This window comes from Misgurnus anguillicaudatus, chromosome 2, assembly GCF_027580225.2.
Source record: "Misgurnus anguillicaudatus chromosome 2, ASM2758022v2, whole genome shotgun sequence".
NCBI classification, from domain to species: domain Eukaryota; kingdom Metazoa; phylum Chordata; class Actinopteri; order Cypriniformes; family Cobitidae; genus Misgurnus; species Misgurnus anguillicaudatus.
Genome location: NC_073338.2, coordinates 35262214 through 35288448, shown reverse-complemented (window position 1 = coordinate 35288448; position 26235 = coordinate 35262214). Strand labels below are relative to the sequence as shown.

The following is a 26235-nucleotide window of genomic DNA, read 5'->3' as shown; positions in this document are numbered from 1 at the left end:
TCACCCAAATGCAATTTTAAAGCATCGTATTATGTATCTTTCTCTAAAACCCCCGGTGCTTTATCAAGTAGTACCCAATCAAGTGGTCGAAACAGATGGTACATCTGAATAGAAAGTCTGCACAACAACCTATTTAGTAAGATGCTGCCTCCCATATAAAGGATTACTGTATATTTCACTGTCTATGATGACCCACAAAAGTCATAGTTTAGTGTTTGGTATTAAACTTCAACTTATGATTCTATTTCTACTGAGAAATAAGACTGGTAGTTATTAAAATTTTGCAAGATATTTAATAACATATCAATATGGCTTAATTTTAGCCATAGTAAATTCACTAGATAATCAAAAGTGGGCTGGATTGCCTTACTGGCCAAGGAAGCAGAGGCTTTTACTCAAAGCAACTAAGGGGGTGAGCACACCAAAGCTTTTTTACACGGTTGAAAACGGCTGGCAGACGCGGACTGGCAGCTTTATTTCAGCCGACTGCCAGCTTTCTTCAACTGAGCGCTTTGGTTGCTTTATTTATCAGTCGTTGTACGATGCGGCAGTCGGTTGTTGTGATATTTGCCCGCCCCTCCTCCACTGTGATTGGACGGCCGCGTGAGAACTGACATTGACAAGCTAAGCTTTTCACCCAAAGTTGAATATTTTTCAACTCTCGGCTTTCTGAGTGGAAAAAACACTAGCTGCTGCCGTTTTTGAAAAACAACATGCTTCCATTGGAAACAATTGAAAACATACACTGGCCACCGGCATAAAAGCTTAGGTGTGCACAGTACATTACAAGGTATACATTTTATCTGTATGTGAGTTTCCAAGGGTTGAAATATATGACTTTTTGCACTGCTAATGCAATGCCCTACCAAGTGAAACAGAACACAGCATTCAACACAGCACTTTCATACATGTCTATATTTAAGCTTTGAATGTCAAGAGTTGATCACATGTTTCTTTTTCAAATCAGTCCCCTGTACTGCCTAGATGAACTGCATTTTACAGCTTTAAATATAGCCTGCATCTTTCGATTTTACGTTTCAAACCTACAGTGGCAGTAAAGCACACACAGTAAAGAAATCCTATTAGTATGTGTGTTGGCATAGCATACTGGTTGACAATGCATACTGCAAAAAATGTTGCTTTTTCTGTTACATAATTATGCTTCCTATAAACAATGCACTGTAGACACGCCATTAATTTTAGCATTAATAATAAATAGGTCAACCAGCATAAGGTCATTTACAGTATATGTTCGGCTGAGTCAGATATGCAGATATATAGTTTCCTGCCTACCCGCATTAGCATAGTGCACACAAATTAATATTGTAGAAAATAAAGACACACTATTAGCTTCGCCCCGCTGTCTTGACCTACATCTAGCAACTAGAAGAAATTACTCGTGATACAAAAATGCGTGGCTGAAATTGACTGGAAAATAAACATCTGAGTGGTAAAACTGCCAGTTCTTGCAAAGATAAATGAAACAGTAATATATGAATAGATGCCTTTAAAACTGCTACACTGGTTCAATCACTTTGATTGAGTCGTGCATCGCAAGAGATGCAGATATTGTAAGATGCTTTCCATACATACTAAAAGATAATTTTATTATTTTATATAATAGATTTCTGTTAACCACAGTTTTTGAAACATACTAACAGGCGTCCAAAATGTTTTTTTTTTTTTTTTTGTATGCGGGTAAGACCGGTAATATGTTTCCCTGTCTTTCATTGAGTGTCTATGACATTTGATTTCTTGTGAATACGTTTTTATATTTGAAATATAAAAATCAGTCTGTATGAAGTCTTATAATATTCACTAGTCCATTATAATAGAAATTTTAAAGCATTTTTTACTTTATTGTACAAAAGCACTGAATACCAGAAATGTTAGTCAGACGTGACCAAATCAAAACTGTTCAGCATCACTACACTGATGTGCGTATTATGAAGTCTCAATTGCCTGCCCTGTGTTATTGATCTACAGCAGCCTATAAGATAACATAAATCAGAGAATAATTACTGCAAATTCTTAGCAATTACATGTGAACACGCAAACACGTGGCACAAAATGCTAGAATCAAAGCATGTGAGAACGCTGAGAATCTGAGATGACCGCTGGCTTGTAAAAAGAAACAAATACCCTTTATGGATTATATTACTGTATTGTAATATGTGTTTAAACATAAGAAATGTTAAGCACATTCATATCAATAATTCCATGCAAAACATGACAAAAGACAAAATATTAATTAAGTATTTTAGATAGTATTTGTTGTCTTTAATGCTGATTTCATTAAAAAACTAATAATTTTACAGAAATATAAAATACTATGCAATCAACCAACCGAGAAACTTTATCTGAAAACAGTATTAACCTGATGACATGCATAATCTGGTCTATACCATATCGCTTGGTAGACACTTACATCTACATTGAGTTAAAGATAGTTTTCAGTCATGTGACCTTTTACGTCATGCCGCCATCTTGAGGACCTACCGAGTACCAGTAGGCTATTGACAAGCATTGGCTACCTTGCTACGATTCACGGATTTCTTATCTTTTAGTGTCTATGATTCTTACGGATACAGTAAATGGCTACGAAAGAAAACATGTCGCACCTCGACTATCATGAAAAGAAACGCTACTTAAAAATTATATATCTTGGTTAGGGTGTGATGCCTACTCGATCCCTGATGCGTTCTTCCAGCTGCTGTTCGCTGCTACCGAACTACCACTATTTTACAACATAAGGCGCGACACAACATGAAACTTTTCTCGAAGTATCACCTGTATCTCTACACATGAACGCGAGCATTGAGAACATTGTTTGTGTACACAGAGTTTACTAAAAAGAACGGTTTTGTACAACTGACTTTGGCTATTATGGTGTCCGCTCGTCATCTCTGCCAGATGTAAATAATCGATTTCCGAATGAATGAATCTCATACGAGGTTCCTTTTTCAACTAAAAGGTCAATATTGTTTCTCACTTGCGACAAAACAACAAATTATCTGTGCATTTATATGGAACTATCCTTTAGGAGCTATCCATTTTTACTCTCCTCCATCCTTACGTCACATTCGGAGATCGTTACATCTTGACTGGGAAGATGGCGGCGAGCGGAAGCCAAATCAACCAAAGTCAGTTGTTCAAAACCTTCTTTTTAGTAAACTCTGTGTTCACAAACAATGTTCTCAATGCTCGAGTTCACGTGTAGAGCACAGGTGATACTTCGAGCAAAGTATCATGTTGTGTCGAGCCTTCTTAGTGTTGTAAAAATAGTGATTTTGATGCTGACAACATATGGAAGGCATAGCTTCTAGTTCTTTTGCGACCACTTCAGGTACTCAAAATGGCGAAAGACAAGTGAGTGACGTCAGCTGATATTTATGTATAGAGTATTTAACATATGGTTTTCATTATATGTAGCCCTGGGATTTAAACCTGTGACGATGCCATTGTTAGTTCGGTGTGCTACCATGTACAGCTACAAGACCATCATGCTAATGAAGGTCTAAAATGTAATATAACAATGAACATTAACAGCAGTCCAATACGGACAGATTTAACTATTCAGTAATAGAATAGTAGAACTAAATATGAAGAGCTCAGATGTAAAAGCTGCTAAACGCCACCTCAATCAAATAAAAGGTAATGATTTTGACTGAATGCTCTTGGCACATATTAAACGTTCATTAAACACTTCATAATGATAAATTCGCTTAAATTCGCTTAATCCCGACCTCAAACCACTTAGAAAAACTGGTTTGTTGGCAGAATCTGGTATTACATTTTTACGGAAGGTAAATAAGAGTTTTTTTGGACCAGTTTAAGCAAGTTTACCAGATATATTAGGATATTTCTGAGCCTGTTAACTTTATTCAGAAAGGACAGTGAAGAGTGACTGGAGACTTTTTTTAGAAGTGGAGTTTTTTCTTGAACTTACAGGGTTTTGCTTTGAAAGACATCAACATTTGTTCAATGAAATTTAAGTGAAATTACTAAACTTAAACATAAGAGCCTGATGAAAATACACATTTACTTTTACAAACATGTTGAGGGTTTTGCATCTGAGCTCTTCATATGCCTGCAGGGTTCCCCAAATCTTACCCTGGAGGGCCGAAGCACTACAGAGTTTAGGTCCAACCCTAATCAAACTTACCCACCTGTGATTTTCTTGTGATCATGAAGACCTTGATAAGCTTGCTCAGGTGTGTTTGATCAGGGTTGGAGCTAGACTCTGCAGTTCTCCGGCTCTCCAGGGTAAGATTTGGGGAACCCAGCTCTAATGCCTATGGAAGTCCTTAATTACAAATATGAGTACACACAAGGCACATTTAAACAAATTGGTGCATTATGCAGTGGATAAATCAGTATGGATTGATTTTTGTGCCATACCCCGGTATCAGTGTAAAGCTCTCCACTCAGCATCCACTAATCATTCATTACATCACACAGATTAATCACAGTCAATAGGTGGATTTAAACCACAGAGTTCCTAATAGCCACATCAAGGCACTGGCTCAAGAAGCCACAAGATACAGGTTGAGCAGAAAATAAAAGACACGTCTTAGACTGCTAATCTTTTGTAGGGAAGGATATTTAGTTAGATCAAGTCACTAATCTCACAGTGGCCCGATGCATACTGCGTAGGTCTCTAAGAATCAAATCTGGAATAAGTAAAGGTAAATACCTGATAAAGTTTTGAAAGGACATATCATTAATTGTTTTTTCTGAAGTAGCAAAAGTTCTTATCATTGCTCCGTTCACTCTTTCAATCTTCCCAGCATATTTACTTGAGCTCGCATGTAAAAATAGGTCATTCATAAGCCATTACTGCTATAATGTCATAACTATGATCCCACATGGATATAATTACCCATATTTACACATCAACGTCTATTCAGTATTCAACAACTCTTGTTCTGATGAAAATGGTGGTAGATGGTATGATGGTAGGCAGTCATGAATGTGTTCTTTTACATATAACAGGGTTCCCAAACCTTAGTAAACTTCAAATTCAAGGACTTTTCAAGGACTTTCCAGGTCCAATACCCTCAAATTCAAGGACTAAATGTGGGGACACATTTCAAGTGAGAGCAAGGTTACATCGTGCTATCTTTTAAGATACATTGTTACAGGCGCTGCATCACTGCTGTGACACTTTAGGGACGCCTCCAGGGGTAAGTGCGTCTGAATGTGTATATCAAATTCAACCAATGGTGAGGCTTAATGACAAAGACAGGGTGATATCCAGGAAGTATATCGCTATCTGAAATATTGCCAAAGACGGTGTTACAGAGACACAGGATGTATGGCAAGGGGAACGCAGCGTCAGTTAAATACGTAACCCGAGACATTTTTATGTGTCAAACACAACTATGCAAAAAAACATTTTGGTATGAATCAACATCGCATACAGAAGATATAAGGATTTAAAGCAAACAGCGACAAACGCAGTCCTCCTTCTCTGCAGAATTCAATAAATCCACTCAACAAATCACAGTGCACCATTCAACGTATTTTAAACAATAACGGCACTTTGAATAGACACGGAATCCTAGTTTTCCTCATCTACTTTGTTCTTCGTGGTCAACAAACAAACAAAAACAAAATAATACTTTTGATGGCATTGATAAGCCTTTGGTTTTCTGTGGTGGGGAAGAAACGCAAGCCATCAAAATCGAATAATTTACATGAGAGGCACTCGGGCGAAGGAAAAATGTCGGCTGTTGCTTGTTCTCACACGACTTTGTTCAGTCGAGAAGAAATTATGTTTTTTGAGGAAAACATTGCAGGATTTTTCTAATTTTAATGAACTTTAATAGAGCCCAACATTTAATACTTAACTCAACACTTAACAGTTTTTTTCAATGAAGTTTCAAAGAACTATAAACGATCCCAAACGAGGCATAAGGGTCTTATCTAGCAAAACGATTGTCATTTTTGACAATAAAAATGACAAATATAGACTTTTAAAGCACAACTTCTCGTCTAGATCCAGTCTTGATGCGCTAGCGTGACCCGACGCAATACGTCATCACGTCAAGAGGTCACAGAGGACGAACGCGAAACTCTGCCCCAGTGTTTACAAGCGTCTTGAAAGAGGACCGTTCCTACGTTGTTGTATGTCAACTGATACTAATTAATGTCTTTGTGTCAGTTTATTGTTTACAATGGTCCACAAATGTGCGTTTTTTATATGTAACACGTGACCTCCCTACGTCACTACGCATTTATGTTAGGTAGCGCTGGACCGGACCTAGACGAAAGTTGTGGTTTAAAAGTACATATTTTTTATTTTTCTTGTCAAAAATGACAATCGTTTTGCTAGACAAGACCCTTATGCCTCGACTGGGATTGTTTATAGTCCTTTGAAACTCCGTTGAAAAAAAACTGTTAAAGGCGGAGTCCACGATGTTTGAAAGCCAATGTTGATATTTGAAATCACCTAAACAACCACGCCCCTACCCCAATAGAATCTGGACCTTCTGTTGATAGACCCACCCCACACATACGCAACCCTGCTTTTGATTTGATATAAGTGTGTTTTGGTAGTCGGCCCGTCTCCTTTTCCAACGTTTTTTTCAAACATCGTGGACTCCGCCTTTAAGTGTTGAGTAAAGTATTAAATGTCCATTAAAATAAAAAAAATCCTGCAATGTTTTCCTCAAAAAACATAATTTCTTCTCGACTGAACAAAGAAAGACATCAACATTTTGGATGACATGGTGGTGAGTAAATTATCTGGATTTTTCTTTTAAGAAAATGGACTAATCCTTTAATATGACAAAGTAAGTCTTTTGATTAATGACATTAATGTTTCTTTTTTTAATCAGTGTATACCACTAGTCAACTAAATGAATATAACATGGCAAAGATGAATGCACATTTATATATTGATTCAATAGATTTATAGCATTTTGGAATTTTTTTTGGCATTTATTCACGTGTATTTTATTTATTGCATTTTGCGGGGGGGGGAAATCAGTTTTTATAATAAATCTTTGAAAATCCAATGATGGGTTCGAATTTTTAATGTAATTAAAACCTAAAGATGATGTGAAAGTTTGAAGGAGAAAATAGTGGTTTTCATCTTGTCACTTTCTCAGTATACATTTTTTTTACCCAAATTAGTCAAAATGGATTTATTATCCTAATCATTTATGGCTATTGCTGCAAATATACCCATGCTACATGTGACTGTTTTTGTGGTCCATGATCACATATTGTACACTAAATAATTGGGTCACTAAGGGTCAAAAAGAGGGTGTATATAACTGCTGTATAGGTACATGTCTTTTGGTAAAACTTGCACATCTTTGAACTGGGGATTCAAATTATGTTGAAACAATATGTATTATGATACATATGCTATACAAAAAGTGAAACTCCATAATGAAAACAAAACAAAAAGGCATTTCATGGGTCTCCATCATCATTTGAAACCTACTGTAGCTTCTCAGAATCTGCTGCAGAAATTCATCAGTCACCCATTCTTTGTGCACAGAGGTGAGGTCTAAAGATCAATATTATTTACGGTTGCAACTTATTTCTTAAAGGAAAACACCACCGTTTTTCAATATTTTACTAGGTTCTTACCTCAACTTAGATGAATTAATACATACCTATTTTTTTCAATGCGTGCACTTTTAATCTTTGTACAACGCCTCATGAATGTGTTAGCATTTAGCCTAGCCCCATTCATTCCTTAGGATCCAAACAGGGATGAATTTAGAAGCCACCAAACACTTCCATGTTTCCCTTATTTAAAGACTATTACATGAGAAGTTACACGAGAAAGTATGGTGGAACAAAATAAAACTTTTGTTTGGAGCCATAGGAATAAATGGGGCTAGGCTAAATGCTTTTTCCGCATCCGCTTGCAGCTTTCAAAGTATACTCAACCGCAGCTACGCGCAGATAGCCGTGTTAGACATGTACGCAATACAAATGATTTCTTATTCGAATTATTACTCCCAGGTTGTCAGGGCAGCACTGAATTGCAACATTTACAGCACATTAAAAAATTTAGGATAGATGAAGAAAAGTAGTGGATCCACCACTGCAAACAAAGTTTAATACAAACAACAAGAAAACAAAGAACAGGAATCAAACATTATGGTGACGAAAATGCTCCACAGCTTTCTGTTCTTTGAAGAAGTGAAATAAAAGAAAAAAAGATGATGTTGTGTGTGCTGTCTTTTGCCTTTGTGTAATTGTTTGTAGTGGAGTGTCCTGTCTCAGTATTTTTTCACGCATTAATGATGTATGCATACTGTCCGACCGTTGACCCTCCTAATGACAAAAATTATGTCATGTGGATTGTGCACGGACGGCCCTATACCTTCGGCTTTATACATCTCTGTTTTGAATTGCCCCCGTTTTCATATTCCCTTTCAGTTTCTCTTTGAAAATCACATCTTATTTCACTCTTTTATTCCCACGGTCCCCTCTGTCATTGTCTGTTGATCAGAGTGGGAGTCTGCACACAGACAGGACTTTCAGAAGAGTGAGATACAAAATAATTTTCTGGCAGACGGAGGGTAAAGCCTCTTGAGATGCCCCAGACGGGGGCTACAGCTGCACTGGGACATTGTGGTACTACGGTAATAGTGAAAGGGTTTCATGTCTGCGATTCTATATTGCATTAACCATATGCTTTGTGTTACAATGTATCATCTACTGCTTTGTAAGCGTTCTGGTGTACCTCTTGTAAACAGTCATTAGTTGAAGCAAATCAAATCAGACAAAAGCCAACATCATTTATCCAAAGCAACTTACAGTACAATTTGGCATATGTTTGTATCAGTCCATGTGTTTATACAAAATCAAACCCATGACCATGACATTGTTAGCACCATTGCGCTTTACTATTTGTGCTACAGTAACATAATCAAGCCGCAAGTGTCCAATTTGATTTGCATAGGCTATGCTCTTAGTTCTGCTGTTAGCTGCACTGAAATCTCACTTGTATATTTACGCTCTTAATTACTGTACAGGTTTTATAATCAGCAGACTAATTCAAAATTCGGCACATTGAATATTTCATATATTAGGCTGGTAAATCCCACTTTTGCTGTTGTTAATGCATTTAGAAATTTTCCTTATTTAGCCTTTGCAATTAAAAAAAAAACATTTGCCAATTTTCACCATTCTGCACATTGTTGGGCTTAAACATTTCACAGTACTATTAATAAATAAAATCAAATTTTGTTCGAAAAATACATTGTTTGCTTAATTTCACGAAGTAATAAATTTAACGAATGAGTGACGAATGTGATTGTTTCATTGCATATGTTATATTCGTCACTTATTCATCATTTTATCAAATAGCAGTGGCGGCTGGTGACTTATTTTTTCGAGGGCGCTAGATGCGAAGTTCGTCACAACATGTATGTAGCCCGTCATGTGTGTGGTTCCTTTCTTCAAAATATGTGTTCTGCGTGACGAGAAATCCTGCGTGCATCACGTGTTTTGTCAAAATAAGTGCCTGCTGCAGATGCATCTATGAGGCCTTTTACAAAGTTGGCATTAACATGCGTTTTCGTCGATCGGATCAAAAGTGGACGATGTTAATGCCAGGTGTAAACGGTGTCCAAAACGTTTTGAACGCGTCCACTTTCAACCACATTCAGAGGTAGTCGAAACCCCTTTCGATCGGATTGCTTTTGTAGTGTAAACGCACATGTGGTTGAATGTGTTCGTACAGCCACACGCGACCGCCTTCTCTCCGCCCATTTATCTAATCTGAGATACTGAACACAATATTTTACGTATTTTCTGACTTCTGGCGTGAACACACGGTGAACAGAGCTATTTTCAGCCTTTCATTGATAAAACTAAAGCGGCTGATCTCCGCAGTTTCATTTTGCAAGCGTGTGAAAGTTGCGCGATCTTATTTCATCAATTGCGCTGAAAATTCAGAGAAAGCTTTAACAAAAGCTGCTAACCAAGCAGTGGACTCTGACATAATATTAGTTCGCATCCACATAAACTCGTCATTACTCCCGCTCGCGTTTAAATAACAGTAGAGAGACTCACCCACCGTCTCGACAGACCACCCCCTCACAGTATTCAGGACAGAAGCGGTCGAAAGTGGACAAAAGAGACAGATTTAAATACCAGGTGTAAACGTGATGTGTCCCTCTCGTCCACTTGTAATCCGATTGACAAAAACACATCTTAATACCAAGTGTAAACAGCCCCTAAAGGGTTTATGATAAAAGAGACGCTCGCGTTTACCAGAAACTCGCATAATCTCATGCGTAATCAGAGTTTAGTGTTAAGAGAGTGTCTTGTGTGTATTTTGTGAACGCAAGCGTCTTTTTTTATCATAAACTGTTTTGACTCGTGTGCAGCAGACACTCATTTTAACAAAACACGTGATGCACATGGTTCACATGACGAAACAAACAGATATTTTAAAAACGCAAGCAACACACGAGGCTCCGAACCCTTATTTTGAATTACGAGCTGCCACTGTCAAATAATCTCAGAAAAGATATTCTCATTTTATGCGGCAAAAAGACAGTTTTACTAACTAATCCTGACAAAAGTCACTTGTTTTCATGATAATCAGCTACATATGCCACTCACACGCACTACAGAGGGCAAAGGCCATGCATAATTTTATTCACACGTGCATACATCACATGATTACATCCCTGGCACTGATGTGCATTAAAAGCAGAGGAAATGTGGCTGTTTGATGTGGGGGTGGGGACAGTGATGTTGGGGACAGATAAACAAGGGGGATGGGATGGAGCAACATCAGGAGAACCTGTCAGAGGGTAGAGGTCAGCTGTTTTTCTGCTAACAGTTGGTACAACTAGGTGCAGGATTATAATAAATAAACAGTGTACTGTTATTCGCCAAAGAGAATAAAAACACAGTCTAATATGTATTACAAAGATTTATTAAATGCTGTTTCACAGAGCAAGCTGTATATTTTAATGTACCTGATTGTGTAACACTCAGGTTGTCTGCTTGAAAAACACCAAACAAGTGCATAAAAATAACTATATCTTGTTACGACTGACAAGATCCTACGTGGAACTGTTCCCATGCAATAAGCGAAGACAGCATGAGTGCTCTTTGTTGGGAGCAATTTAACAGCAGTCACAACAGTAAATTCAACAGGCGTATGATGTGGTGACACATGAATTATTTAAGAAAACAAACACTTCATCTGACCTGTTTTCAGCTCACAGCCTCAAGAAAGACCATTTTTCAGCGACAGCAAGACATAGATAAAGTATCCACCATACAGAAGATGTGAATAGATTGTTTCTTTACTATAAATAAGCGTCTGTCTAATGAAAAAACAAAAACTGAATGCCTGGGTGCATGAATTCCAGAATATGTGTTTTTGCTTCAAACACTCAAATCAGATGCTAAGACTATGAGTATAGGTTCTGTTTTTCCTGATCCAATTTTTTAAACTTTAGTTAGTGTGTAATGTTGTTGTTAGACCATAAACAACCTGCAAAATGATAAAGCTCAAAGTTCAATGCCAAGCGATATATTTTCTTTAACAGAATTCACTTTTCAAAGCCTACAGCGAACGTCCGGTTTGGACTACAGCCCTCTACTTCCCGGTTGAATGACGTCAAAGCAAAAGTGTTTGACTAACCTCCGCCCACAGGAATAGAGGGTATGCACATGACGTCACCGTCAGCGAGAAGGACTGTGGTTACGCCCACTGAGTGGCAAGCATTTGAGAACAACGTGACATCGCCGAAAACACGGCAAAAACACGCCGAAAACGCATCGAAATGGGAAAAAGCTGTTGTGCGATAGACTGTACTAACAGATTAACAAGATTTCTGAGCTATCGTTTTACAGACTGGCAAAAACACTGAAAGGAGAAGTAAATAGATTGTTCATGCCAACGTCCACAGACCACAGGTGGGTTGATAAGTTGCTAGGATCACAAAAGCAGAGTTTTTACTTTCTACTTAAAAGTATTTTTCAAGTATTTGTATTTTATCCGTGTTTTTCTTTGGAAAACACATTCCAATGCATCATAATATTTATTCTATTACATTTCATAAATACGCGTGTTTGTTTTTCATTTAATATTCAAGTACATTAACGTACTTTTACACAAGTAAAAGTACACAATTTCAATGTAAATAGGTATTAAATAAATTTTAATATGCAATATTAAAGAATACACAGTAGGCTATGATTATATGCTTTAGAATGTAGTGAAGTAATATTTTTCTCATTACAAACATCCTAATAAAGCACAGATGCTTGGAAAATGTAACTAATGTAATTAAGTATTGTCCACCTCTGCTATCAAGTCCAACAAAATTTAATTTAAGCTGATAATAGTCAGTTTTACTGGCATTTTCCAAGGCCGGTATTTGGCCCTCTCTTCGGACAGCATGCCAAATACATATTTCAATAACTCCATTTGACTTATTTGTAAGTCTGAACTTGTGAATCAGGCATTAGTGGCCTAAGAGGCCTGAGAGTTGCTGGTTCAAGTCTCATAACCAGCAGGTTGCTACTGAGGTATAACCCTTGCACCTGTCCCCCAGTGCTCCCGGGTGCTACAGTAATAGTTTGGGTTACCATACATTGGTCATTACTTCACTTTTACTTCCTTTCACTTAAAGCCTAGGCTAACAGTACAAATGTTCAATAGTTTTTATAAAAATGTAATGATAATTTACCCCTAAAACATATTCACTGTACAAAGTGTGATAGCTAGCCCTATAGTCTTATTGAAGGAGTAAAAGGTGTAGTAAACGTACTATGATTTAGTGTATACTTTAGTTCTGATGCTTTCTTGTTGTGTTTGAGTTATTACAAAATGCATAAATACTAAAACATCCTATCAAAGGTAATAATTTACCGGCTTTAAAGTCATTAGAAAAATATAAACTGGTATGTTAGGTATTAATATCGCTGCTTTGTCACAATGAGTAAAGGTAACTTACAGCAGTTTTCTTCATCGCTGTTGTCAGAGCAATCATCGTCATCATCGCATCTCCATATAGTGGGAATACATCTCCCATTGTTGCATTGAAACTGTCCATCTTCGCACTCAGTTTCAGTGCCAGTTTCAGTACCTGAGTATGACAGTGAAGAAAATCACAGCCGTGCATTTGTCCTCCGCGGCTCAGACAAGCATCATTATACTGAAGGAGCGCAATACATCTATCTACTGCACAATAACAAATGAGCTGCACATTTATTACACGCGCTTCAGTGACACGGCCAATGAAGCAATGAGCAAATTAATACTGACCAAATACAGCATATGTGTCATTTCAAAGCGATTTCAATGCTATTATAAAATATATTGAAAGAACAATGATGTTACTGTTAGGATGCTGGTGCTCATAAATATAACCATTAGCCCACTTTTACGCTGCAAAACCATCAATTAATGCTTTGGACGTGTGGCAGACTACACGTTTTTGTAATAAGTGTGATTTTATAGGTAGCACGCGAAAGCAGAGAGGTGTTATAAGCTTGTAGCATCAAGAGTGTTTAGTCTAACGTTACAACCGCGCATCCACGAAAAACGAACATAGCATCCTTCATTCAGAGATGGTCCCGATAATTTACTTTATAAAATAACATAACGAACCTTTTGCTGAGTATAATTCCAACATTAAAAAAAGAAAAAATAATAATTTCCCAATGTCTTTCCTCATTTCCGAAACGGTTTGTAGTGTTCATCCACAAACAAAAGCGTGTCCGGATGGCGTCGGCGCTCCTTCACTGAATCTCCAATAGATTCACTGGCAGTTTGAATCAATGACGACATCAAACGTAAGCCTCGCGTGGCTGGTATGAATAATCATTGCACTAAAGGGGGAGGAGTGCTAATAAATACCAAGTAAATATAACTCACAACAATTAATTAATTAATGTATTTGTATTACATTAATGTAGGCTAATGTTATATATAAATGGAATAATAATGTATTACAAAATAATTTCAATTACTTATTCCATAAGCATTCAATTATTGGCCCAGTAAACAAAAGGTAAATAGTCAGGGAGTATATTAGTCTAGACTTTTAACCTAGATTTTTATTTGGCTGATGTTTTTATAAAGCGACTTACAGTGCATTTACAGTATGCATTTTTTCAGCATGAATGATAACTCAGAATTCATACAAATTTTTCCAGAACGGACATTTGGTTTATGAATAAACTCAGCAACACTCCTCTTTCATGTTCATATGTGTATTCCCAAGAATGAAGCAATTTATAGAAGAAAAGATAGGCAGAAAAAATAGAATACGTTCAGTCCTTAAACTGTGTTAATTACAACCCTTATTAAGATAATGGGGTTAGGTGACCTTGTTAAAGACTTACAGTAATAAGCACTGCATCTGTGGCACAGTGCCAGCATTAACAATTATGTCAATCACGACGATTAGGCCAAAGATATCCTGACAGGATATCAGTCATTTTAATAGTGCTAAGCTGGGGCAGGACCTCCCTCCACCCAACCGCTTAAACATGTATTCAGTGCACATCAAGGCATTCAGAGAAAAACATTTACAGGGCCAAAGACCCTATTGTCACGATTCTGGCATATATCCAGATTACTAACTGGCAGCAGGTGGCAATCCATTGTTAGCAGTTCACAAAATGGCCATTTTGTGAATATATTGGAGTTCAAAAAGCCGTTTAAAGTTTAAAATTTGTTTGCTCAGACAAGAAAATTACTTTGAATATTAAAACAATTAAGGAAGCAGGTTCAGGAGACAGTGACTGAAATTATATAAATTAGCACATGGCTCTGTTAGCCCAAGACTCACAGCAGTACTCTCTAGTGGCCTGTATGAAGCTCTTTCACTGGCTATTCAGATAAGTTTGGGTTAAGTTTAAACAAACTCTGGTTTCGCTGGCTCCAGAATCCTCCTTTTACATTAAAATATTTTTCATTTTATCTTTGAATTATCAATATTTCTATACAAAAAATACAAATGTATTTTAAAAGATATAAAATAAGTTCATTTAAGGGGGAAATATCATAAAAATCTTACTTTCTCCATGTTTAAGTGCTATAATTTGGTCCCCAGTGCTTAAATCAACCTAGAAAATGTGAAAAAGAACAACCCAACAATGTAAAAAAAAAAACAAAAAAAAAACAGCAATGTCAGAAAGGGATAATACCTCCCCTTGTCCCGCACTATCCAACTGCCATTTAGTGAAAAGATCAGCTAATTTGCATTTAAAAGGACACACCCAGAAATGGCACATTTTTGCTCACACCTACAAAGTGGCAATTTTAACATGCTATAATAAATTATTTATATATGGTATTTTGAGCTAAAACTTCACATACATACTCTGGGGACACCAAAGACTTATTTGACATTTTTTAAAAGTCTTTTGAAATGTCCCCTTTAAATGAAATTACATGAAATATATACTCTTGCTATAAAATTTCAATCCATTTTATACATATTGTAAAACTATCAACTATCAGCAATTCTGTTGAGCTTTGGCTGGTAAATCTGTTTTTGCTGTTAAAATACATGCTGGACTTGTATATCATTTTGTCAGTTCAAAACTTACTCCGCAGCTCTGAGTTTGTTCAACTCGCTTGCAGCAGGCCTTAGTGGATGCTCAAAGTGATATCAGGGGCCAAATGCTCTATAGGAAAATAAAATGTGATTTAGGTTATAATTAATGTAATCCATGTTGAAAACTATTTACAGGTTTTGTGTGATTTAGACAAAGCAGCCAAACAACTGATTGTATGTAACAATGTACTTAATAGAGTCCTAAGATAAAAAATATTATGGTTTGCCTCTAAATTTTACGCCTCAAAATGTCTTTTTTAACAAAATGTGTAAACAATGTTTAAAAACAATCACTGTACAATAACACAACTACTTATTAATTAATTTACCTATTTAACATTTCACACTGGAAATAAATGCTGGGTGGTTTTAATCTAGTTGTGGGGAATGTGAACAAACACACATGTCGGATTTAAATTAATATATGCTTAGTCTAATATAGAAATTTTCTACTGTTTTTAGCTGTTGGATTTGTCCACATTTTACACAACCATGGGTTAAAACAACCCAACATTTTTTAGAGTGTAGCTTCGTTACAAATTTAATTTAAAGCATAATATTTCATTTATTTGGGTAAATGTCTAAATATTTACAGTTTATTCCCATCATTGATATTAGTTTGAAAATAAAAATAAAGTGGGATTTAAAATGCTACAAATCGTTTTAAATAGACAGAGATAGCTCATTAAAGTAACCTTAACTGTCTAGAGACCTCTGGAAATTCCCCATTATGTCTGGGATTTACATTTTTTTCTGTTCTCACGCTTAGGTTTGGCATCACGTGAACGTTTTTTTCTATCCTTCCAGACGTAAATTAGCAAATTCATGAATTGACTGAACTAATATTTGTTAAATAGTTTTCGTGTAAACGTTCCAAGCGTTTGTTAAATTTGACTGATTTTACATTTATTACTGCGATTGGAAGTTTTTTTTATCATGGCAAATAGTATGCCACCAAACGATCGCGTAACCGCAGATAAATCAGCGCGTAGCCCGAAGTGCGCGAGATGTCGGAACCACGGTCTCGTCGTCCCGTTAAAGGGCCATTCGGGCAAATGTCAGTTCAGGCTGTGCGAGTGCTGGAAGTGTTCACTCATTGCCGAGCGCACGAGAATACTAGCATCTCAAAGACGGGTTAAAACCGCTAATGGAAACGGATCACCGATCGCAGATCGTCCAGAACATTCCACTAAATCTGGCGGGAAACCGGTCTCGGCGACTATTACGGTAACTAGCGAGGTGAACGATGAGGAGAGCACTATAAAAATGTCCGATCGCTGTCCTGACACTGATGTTAAAACTTACGGTGAACTCCACGTGCCTGTAACAGGCCCGGTAAACGCAGATTCTGCAGGCGCGAGCGCAGTTTACTGTGAACTAAAGGCACCGACTGGACTGAACCCTTCAGATGGCGCTAACCGAGGTTTGTGTTGATTCTTTTAAGTAAATATTGTCAAATACGAAGCAAATGTTTCAACCTTAGCATGTATAAATGTCTGTTAATTTCACTGCTGATCTCTCATAATGGTTATAGTCTTGATTAACAGAAACAGATGGGGAAAATGGAAAGGAAACTTATTAGGGCTAACGTTACAGCTTGTTCCTATTTTAATATTTGACCTAATGTTATTACACAAATTAAGATAACCAATTTGTTGATAAACAAATTATAAAAAAAAATATATTTAATAAAAAATATGAGGTAATTAATGAAAACCCATGTATACAATTTTAGAAATTATTAGTGAAGCATTATGTTACAAAAAAAATTATTATTATCAATAATAAAAGTTTTGAAAGTGTTTAATCATGTTGTGTAATTTATACAAACCACAAATACTTACACATGCTTTTTTAGGTCCACCACCATTTTCTGGAGAGATGTTTGCAATGCCTTTGCCCATGTACCCGCATTACCCAGACAGGTACTTGTACCCTGCCGTGCTGGTGACTCTGAGACCACCTGCACCAGGACTCTTTAGGGAACCTATTGGGTTTCTTCCCTCACCACCAGTTGCCCCATCTTATCCCCTGCAGACTCATGAATCTCAGGTAATATTCAAAGGGATGAGTGATCTGCATTGCCTCTCACATAAATTATCTATGTTCATAGGACAAAGTCAACATTTATTATTCCAGCTTGCACAGTCACATCACAATTTCATCAGAAAACCAGACATCATGCTCTCAATACTTTTTTAGCTATTTTTGTGTTTTTTTAGTCTTAATTTGGCCACAACTTATTCTTAGTGTTTCAGCATATTGAATGATTTTTGGTGACAAATCTTATATTTACACATATTTTAAGAAAATGCTTTGAAATAAAAAAAAACCCTCAACAATATACCGGGGGCAAATTTACTACCCTTTCGTGTTGTTATTAAACTGCTGTAAAAAAGTTTTTTCCCAATTTCTTTACATAAATCTGTTAATCAACCTCAGTACTTATCAAAACTACCAAATGTTTACAAAAATTCCATGATTTTAACTCTTTAATTGCCTAGTTCATAAGTGATGTCACTGATTTGGGATAAAATACGCACTCATATATTATGCCAAAAATCACTTTTAATTTGTATGCAATTAATCGCGATTAATCTTTTCCCAGCCCTATTGGGCATGTAAAAGATTAGTTAAAACATTGGCTTTGATGCATTTTTAGTTTTTGTGCAGCATCAGATTTTACATCAAAAAGTGATTGATGGACAAACCAGAAATTAAGCTGGTTTTTGCACAGGCCTACTAAAGGGTTAATGGTGCCACATAGTGATCAACAGTAAAAATAAAAAAATTTACCTCTTTGCAAAAGGGAAAACCACCAACAATCAAGAATGCACGATTATATGGTGTCATGGCTTTGCAATAAAAAAATGTGGTTATAATGGAAGTCAATGGGGCAAAAATGGCCACAAACCATAAAGGAGGGAGAAAAAATAAAATCTGGTGCTGCACGAAAACTGGAAATGCATCAAAGCCAATGTTTTTACTAAGCATGCCCAAGATGCCAAAGGTGAAAAAAATCCAGTCCACAACACTTTTTATATTGAAAATCAGTCATTTTGTGTTTTTTCGCCATCAAATCAGTGACATTACTTATTAACTTGGCAATTAAAGAGTTAAAATCATAGAATTTTTAAAAAAAAATTGTAGTTTTGATCAGTACTAAGGTTGATTATCAGATTTATGCAAAACAATTTGAAAAAAATTCTGTTTAACCGTTATCTCGGTTTTTGTTTATTTTTCAAAAATTATTCAAACTTTAGTGGAGAGTTTAAATTAGTAGGAAGCTCACGTCTCAAAGTTTATTTTAAAGTCAACCATTTTCTTAGTTTGTATTTTTGTGCTTTTTTGAGTTTCATGTGCCATGTTACCATCCATACCCCATATATCCAGTTCTAAGAGATGAGAATGGGCCAAGATCTCACTATCACCCGCAATCTCCAATGTATGAAGAGCAAGGAATATACAAAGATCCTCTTGAACAAACAGAACCTACAGCAGGTAAAAACAGAGCAACAGTAATTAAATTGTTGATTTTACTAATAGCAAGGGAGAATTTTATAATTCATTTTCAAGTTAAAGTATGCTGGTACTCTTTTTTGGTATTGCTGTACTAAATTTTATATAATTACGTTATAGTACAGCTTCTACTGTACCATAATAATATTCAATTTAATAATCTAATATGATCAGTTATTTTAGTAAGCATAACACAATGTTTAAACTCAGCAATTATCCCATCCTGTTTCAATACAGAAAGTCATGTTTGCAGTAATCAGGAAGCAAATGCTGTACCTGCTGATGGGCTTTCATCAAAGAATACAGCATGAGGTGACAAGATCTTCAAATCCAGATGGCAGAGTTCTCCATGTTTCAAAAAGCAGCTGTACAGGGTTCTTTACAGTCACGTTGTACCAGTTTTTTAAAAGATAAAATTGTACGGTTTCATTGTTTTACATTCAAGTTAGTACTGAATCTGTTATAATATCAGTTTTGTATCAGTCCAACCGGTTGGAAAATGTTTATTGTTGTTTATCACCTTGCATTCAGTTCAGGTTTTGTGGACATGGCAACTTGATCCTGGTTGAGGATCCCAGCTTTTAATAATTAAACTGTTTAAACAATTTTGTGTATTTCTGCTCTCAACATTTAGCTCAGCATTTTCTATAAACACTCTTGCCCTTACTGTAACTCCGGTTTCCATCCGCATTGCACGATTTCCACTCTGGAAAAGAAAAATTAAGATTCCCCAAACAAACAACTTGCTTCATTGCTCATCTGAACTCAGATGGCATATAAACTACACTGTCAGAATGCACCAAACAATGCAAGTGCGCAGATAAACTAATTAAAATCTCATGAATATGAATGTCCTGATCCGGCACAGAGGAGGGATGAATATAAAACTCAGATTTAATGTGTGGCACATTAAAATTGTGTTCAAATGAAAAGCATTACATTTATTTCACCTACAAATGTAAACACGAATGTGAAAACAGTTCGCTGACTCATTTAATGCAGCACTTTCTCTTTACAATCATGTCATTATCTCTACAAAAGCACAAACAAGTATACTATGCAGTTAGTTTATGGCACAAAAAATGCGACCAATTTAAAAACAGGTTCTTATAGCGGTGGCACCATTTTGAAGGAATTATACATTTGGTGACCTTCAAAAAAATCTAAAGGTTTCTGCTTGGGGTGAATGAAAATCACAGAACCAAGACATCGCAGAGCTCCAGGTAATAAGAGATAAAAAAGAAGTCTTTAATGACACAATCCATTTCAATGAGAGGTATTGATGAGAAGATACAGCTCATTTGCGTGACTTCATTTTCTTTCGTGTGTCTTTCCCTGGCCGTTTCTGTGCAGAAGGATGGAAAGTTAATATGTGGGAAAGGATTTACTGAACCGGTTGGAATGAAAGAACGTAATAATACACTTACATTTGTCTTTCCTCCTTTGCCAAATTTTTTCCCTCCTTTACCATGAGCCACTTTGGTTTTAAATCCGGATACGTCATCGTGGCTGTCTTTGGTGTTCCATTTGCTGCCCTTCTTTTTCCCCCCAAAGCCAAACCTCTTATCCTTGTATTTCCTCTTTGCATTAGGACTGAAGACAAAGCAAAACAATACATTAGAATTGCCAAAACAGTCTTAGAAATGAAATAATTTAAACATTGAAAAAAGCAAATACTGTACTAACAGCATTTATTGCATGAAATTTTGGTATAATTTTACACAAGCTGCACTATTCTGGCACAATACTTTTTGGGTTTTACAGGTATTCATCAGAATTCAGTTTACATATGATTGATATTTCAACACATATCCAATCTGACTCCAATTCCAACATACCCTTTTTTGTTTACATGTGCTTTGGTTGCTGTTGACCCTTTCTTTCCCTGATCCTGATCTCCTTCCAGGAAGTCAAGTTTATCTGTCATTCCTGTGGAACACAAAAAGAGTCAATATTTGTTGCACAAGCAAGGAAATATTACACAACTAGAATTATTTTTGACATGCGAACATTAAAGGCCCTCCACAAAGGATGCATTATTGCGTTCTGACGCACTATGTAAGAGATTATGTATAGGCCAGTGTTTCCCAACCACTGTGCCGTGGCACACTAGCGTGCCGTGACAGCTTGTTTGGTGTGCTGTGGAAAAATTAAAACAAACTGCATGTGTCAATGTCATCAATTCCAGCCAGAATATAATCTTTGTGTTCATCAAAACAAGTGTAACTGCATTAAATGTGAGAACTACATTTAAAGGAATATTCCATTTTCTTAAAAGAAAAATCCAGATAATTTACTCACCACCATGTCATCCAAAATGTTGATGTCTTTCTTTGTTCAGTCAAGAAGAAATTATGTTTTTTGAGGAAAACATTGCAGGATTTTTCTCATTTTAAATGGACTTTAATAGACACCAACAATTAACACTTAACACGTAACAGTTTGTTTCAAAAGGACTACAAACAATCCCAAACGAGGCACAAGGGTCCCATCCAGCAAAACAACCGTCACCTTTGACAACAAAAACCACAAATATACACTTTTAAAGCACAACTTCTCGTCCAGATCCGGTCGTGATGCGTCAGCGTGACCCCACACAATACGCCATGACGTCAAGAGGTCACAGAGGACGAACGCGAAACTCCGCCCCAGTGTTTAGAAGTGTGTTGAAACAGGACCGTTCCTACGTTGTTGTATGTCAACTGATACTTATTAATGTCTTTGTGTCAGTTTATTGTTTACAATGGTCCGCAAATGTGCGTTTTGTATATGTAACACGTGACCTCCCTACGTCACTACACATTTGCGTTAGGTCGTGCTGGACCGGATCTGGGCGAGAATTTGTGCTTTAAAAGTGTATATTTGTTATTTTTCTTGTCAAAAATGACAATCGTTTTGCTAGATAAGACCCTTATGCCTCGTTTGGGATTGTTTGTAGTCCTTTCAAACTCCGTTGAAAAGACGGTTACGTGTTGAGTTGGGTGTTGGTTGTTGGTGTCTATTGGGGTCCATTAAAATGAGAAAAATCCTGCAAAAACATAATTTCTTCTCGACTCAACAAAGAAAGACATCAACATTTTGGATGACATGGTGGTGAGAAAATTATCTGGATTTTTCTTTTAAGAAGATGGAATATTCCTCTAATATAGTAAAATATTCCAATTTAAGTCATTTAAGCATTGCAATAGAGGTTTGTGCGTTTTTTTTAAAGCTTTTTGTTATAGTGGTGTGCCGTATGATTTTTTTTACTTATCAAAACTGTGCCGTGGCAGAAAAAAGGTTCGGAAACACTGGTATAGGCAGCGGTTATCATCACACAAATAAGCCCTGACAGTTATAGAGGACAATGAGACAAACAGACGTAGTTCCTGATGCTGTGAAGGTCATCACCCCACTGATCTACTGGCTGTCCTAAACCGTGATGCCCAGTCGATACCTGACCAGCAACCACCGGCTGAACCAGTTTAATCCGCCTACCCATTTCATATACCTAAAGTGTTTATATATATATGTATCTCTTTCAAGGGTTTTTCCCTTCTAGGAGTTTCCCACAGGGTTTTTCTCCTAGGGTTTTTTTTCATCCCATGGAGAGTCAGCCAACATTGGCTTAACTTAGCACAGTGGTTCTCAAACTGACGTCCGGGGCCCCCCCGAGATGGTGCTAGGGGGGCCCCAGTTTTATGACATTTTATAAAATACATTCATTTATCATGAATTCTGTGTAATTAAAACAAAAAAAAATAAGGCTATTAACCAACAGCATTACTTTGTATAACTTAATATGTTTTGTTAAAAAAATGTTAAATTTTAGAACAGTTTTTGTCACAAATTTTTTTTGGGGGGGCCGCGAAGGAATGCACCGTACACAAGGGGGGAAAAGTTTGAGTACCACTGACTTAGCACTTTACTGTATACGTTGCATTATTACTATGCTCGCCAACATTGGCTTAACTTAGCACTTTCCTGTATACGTTACATTATTACTACACTGGCTTGTACGGTTTATTATTAGCCGCTGTATTCTGCTTCTTATATTATCTATCGATTTTTCTCTGTTTTCCCCTACATCTATTCATGTAAAGCTGCTTTGAAACAATTAACAATTGTGAAAAGCGCTATATAAATGAAATTGAATTGAAGTGTGATCAGGAACCAACGCGAAGCAGAGGGTCTTGTATCACACTGAAGGGGCTTATTTCGCGATAACAACCGGCTGCCTGTACAGTATGTCACTTATTACACGGCTAATTACCACAAAAATAAAGTAAGGAACATATTGATTTAAAATATTTTCAACGAACGCAGACGCGGAAAACCTGTTTACTTTATATTCATATGTTACAAACACACTATTTTGGTTTAATCATTTGTAAATATAATGTCATATAAATATGTCTTTTAATAACATATATTAAATTTTTTGTAATATTAAACTGCACCTGTCAAAATTATTTGCAGCATTAAGTGCGATTTATAGTCGTGCGTAAGTTCTACGCCATAGCTACGGTACGGCGTAGGCCATCTGTAGCCTGTGCGTAGCCTGACGTGCACCTCGCAAAAATTTTAACAGCGCGTCAGTTCTACGCGGACCGCAAGCGCTGTGATTGGTCCACCAGAACCCCTCCCGTCAGGTAAAAAAACTGCATCATATGTATTTCCATTTGCGACGGTGAAAACAAAGATGAGCCAAGTTGAGGAGTTGCTATCTGGGACTAACAACCCTGCAAACTTTTCACGGCCGGCCAATCAGAATCAAGCACTCCAACGTGTAACAATTATTATTTTATGTCAATTTGCACCACTAGTGATGCATGTAAAATTAACATCCATCCTAATCTGATGCAAGAACATGCCCTTCAGACTCTTTATAAAATAAAAAAATAACCTTTCTGATATTTCTTCACTGCTGTCATCATTGCTTTCTTCTGTTTTTGCCTCTTCTGAATGACTTCAACTTGAACCTGTAAAGATATGGATTTAAAGCAAACACCAGCGAATAACAATGCTTAAAACCAATCAATAGAGAGAAACTGACTTTTTTGCCATATTTTCGCTGTTCTCTGAGTTTCTTGGCTCTTTCAGACTTTTCCATGGCTGTTTGCTTGATAATGAGCTTTTGTCTGATCTGTAAAATAAAAGGAAAATTGCAACTGTAGTGTACAGTGAAACATATTTAAAGTAAAACAATTGTACTTTTTTCAAACTCATCACTGCTAAAATGTAAATGTTACATTGACAAAGCAGTACATCTTTGTGACAAAGGTAACTGTGGCACTTTCTCACCTTCTGCATGTGCTGATCTGATTTGGCCATCTCTGCAAAATAATCATCTGGTCTCTTGGTAAGAATCTGTAACTTCTTCAGCTTTGGTAGGGCCTCTAAAACAGTTGCCTGGGCCTGGCGATAGCTAAACACAATAATGGACACAAGATATTAAAAATTTCAATAGAATTCTCATCAAGAACGGTCGTACGAAGAGAATTGTAGCCATTAAAAAAACTTGAGGCAGACAACATCAGAGCTTGTTTCCTTTAATTTAATTTTCTCTGACAGATATCAAAAACTAACTGGTTACCCAATTTTAATATTGTAAAGGTTAGTGCGTTGATGATTGATTTCAGATAAAGCTTGTGTAAGAGTTTTAGTGCAGAAAACAGCACAAATTGTACTAGTTATTTATCATATTGCATTAAAAAGTAGTATGATTAAAATGATGTGATGTCCTGAATATTCACGACCAGCACAGGAACAATAAACAGCTATTTGTTTTTAAAGCCACTGGCTATTCTTTATAAATATATCATACTGTAGTGCATACTCTATCAAAATGATCATGGGAATACCTACAAAAACATCTCCCTTTGAAAGTCATCTTCTGCATTGATGTCTTCATTGCCTTCTGTTTGTTCCAATCTGGCCTCTACTTTTCCAGTAATGTCAGCTGCTGGGTAGTTCGTAAGGTCCAGCCTTTCAGCCCATGGAAGGTTCTTCTTCAGTTCTGAAAGGCATTTCTTTAAACCCTCCTGGGTAGACATTAAAAAAACATTGAATGAAATGTGTGTTCACGTGTTACTAAAGAGTACTACAACTGTCAGCTCATGCAACGTGATTAAAATGTATTAAAAAGCATTGTTTGAATTTCTGGTTACCCTCCACATTGTTGATGGCCTTCTTTGGCTCATACTGAGGAATATTCAATCCCGGTTTGAGCAAACCCTTAGCAAATGCGTCTTGAAGCTAAACAGAGACAAGTACATGGATGTTTAACAAGGCAAGACTGCTTAATAGAATAGGTAATATCGCTCTGCTTAAGCAAAAAATAAAACATTAAAAATGTGCTCTTACCTCACTGTCTGATAATTCGTCGTCATCATCTTCCTCGGATTCAAGCCCCAACTGGGGATCATCGTCTACTTCTACCATAGCGAAAAATCTAAGTAAGAATACAGAAAAGTAAATATAGTAAAAGCAGACTTTACAACATCCGAAATCTTCACGTGTGTACGGCGCTGTTTCACATGTGTTCGCTTGCTACTAAAGGACCGACGGAAACAAAGAACGACAAAGAATGGTTCCGCTACTTGGGTAACTGTGAACTCTTCTTAACCAGATCAAACAATTAAACAATTATACCAACTGAAAAAAAACAACATCTTAACGCAACATACACTACTGGTCTTAGCTGTTCTTCCGTCCTAGTCGATATCTTAGAGGCGTTTAAGGAATTTTCACCAGATCAGGCAGGGAGACCAGCTAAACCAAATGGACACCAACTTGGCCAGACTGGTAGATCAGATCAGCAAGTCCAGCTTCCCTATAACGGGAGACCACATTAAACCAGCTAACAACAGCAGTTTTAAGTTGATTTCAGTTGCGTTTCCCGATATGAATACTAATAACCTCATAAGAAACAAATATAAAGTAAGTCTGAGATTAAGCCTTTATTACACGTAGTGAGTGCGCCATCATGTGGTTCTCACGAAGCGTTACAGCCGGTTGTGACTAAAGGATACAGCCACGGCCAAAATCTCGTGAAATCTCGGCAGATGAGCGCTGTTATCATCCTAATCCTACTCCCAAACATAACACAACATTTTTACGGGATTTAGGTCGTAGCTGTATCTTACGTGGTCAGAACCGCTGTTTT

The 26235-nt window shown here is 36.7% G+C and overlaps 3 protein-coding genes across 6 annotated transcripts in view; 1 reads left to right on the top strand and 2 right to left on the bottom strand.

Moving 5' to 3' along the window:
- LOC129442697 (low-density lipoprotein receptor-related protein 8) overlaps window positions 1–13775 on the bottom strand; it is an 81709-nt gene extending 67934 nt beyond the window's left edge. For 2 of the 3 annotated variants that reach the window (XM_055202920.2, XM_055202921.2), the window contains exons 1-2: window positions 13613–13774; window positions 12957–13088 (exon numbers count right to left, since the gene is read on the bottom strand). In XM_055202920.2, the coding sequence (XP_055058895.2) occupies window positions 12957–13088; window positions 13613–13679 (199 nt within the window). In that variant the 5' untranslated portion in view covers window positions 13680–13774. Of the gene's footprint in view, window positions 1–12956; window positions 13089–13612 lie in introns of all 3 variants that reach the window. The other variant, XM_055202922.2, reaches the window with a different exon arrangement.
- Window positions 13776–16331: 2556 nt separating this feature from the next.
- LOC129442695 (uncharacterized) lies at window positions 16332–19693 on the top strand. The gene is made up of 4 exons (XM_055202918.2): window positions 16332–16992; window positions 17428–17621; window positions 18923–19070; window positions 19326–19693. The coding sequence occupies exons 1-4, from the start codon at window positions 16506–16508 to the stop codon at window positions 19397–19399; spliced, it is 903 nt and encodes a 300-aa protein (XP_055058893.2). The 5' UTR covers window positions 16332–16505; the 3' UTR covers window positions 19400–19693.
- Window positions 19694–19964: 271 nt separating this feature from the next.
- ebna1bp2 (EBNA1 binding protein 2) lies at window positions 19965–25908 on the bottom strand. 2 transcript variants are annotated; one of them, XM_073854391.1, is made up of 10 exons: window positions 25757–25908; window positions 25434–25521; window positions 25243–25325; window positions 24936–25112; window positions 24372–24495; window positions 24124–24213; window positions 23974–24049; window positions 20927–21017; window positions 20516–20681; window positions 19965–20433 (listed from the first exon to the last, which is right to left on the bottom strand). In XM_073854391.1, the coding sequence occupies exons 2-10, from the start codon at window positions 25509–25511 to the stop codon at window positions 20386–20388; spliced, it is 933 nt and encodes a 310-aa protein (XP_073710492.1). In that variant the 5' UTR covers window positions 25512–25521; window positions 25757–25908; the 3' UTR covers window positions 19965–20385. The 2 variants fall into 2 exon arrangements, with proteins under 2 accessions (XP_073710492.1, XP_073710491.1); XM_073854390.1 differs by lacking the exon at window positions 25757–25908 and having other exon boundaries at window positions 25434–25661.
- Between the last annotated feature and the right edge of the window lie 327 nt (window positions 25909–26235).

Bases quoted from the DNA above. Each gene is read 5' to 3' on its own strand.
- LOC129442695 (XM_055202918.2), top strand. From the start codon at position 16,506: ATGGCAAATAGTATGCCACCAAACGATCGCGTAACCGCAGATAAATCA. The intron at 16,993-17,427 runs GTTTGTGTTGAT...ATGCTTTTTTAG, and splicing joins TTCAGATGGCGCTAACCGAG to GTCCACCACCATTTTCTGGA. The intron at 19,071-19,325 runs GTAAAAACAGAG...GTTTCAATACAG, and splicing joins ACAAACAGAACCTACAGCAG to AAAGTCATGTTTGCAGTAAT.
- ebna1bp2 (XM_073854391.1), bottom strand. From the start codon at position 25,511: ATGGTAGAAGTAGACGATGATCCCCAGTTGGGGCTTGAATCCGAGGAA. The intron at 25,326-25,433 runs GTAAGAGCACAT...GTCTCTGTTTAG, and splicing joins ACGAATTATCAGACAGTGAG to CTTCAAGACGCATTTGCTAA. The intron at 24,050-24,123 runs GTCAGTTTCTCT...ATATCTTTACAG, and splicing joins AGCGAAAATATGGCAAAAAA to GTTCAAGTTGAAGTCATTCA.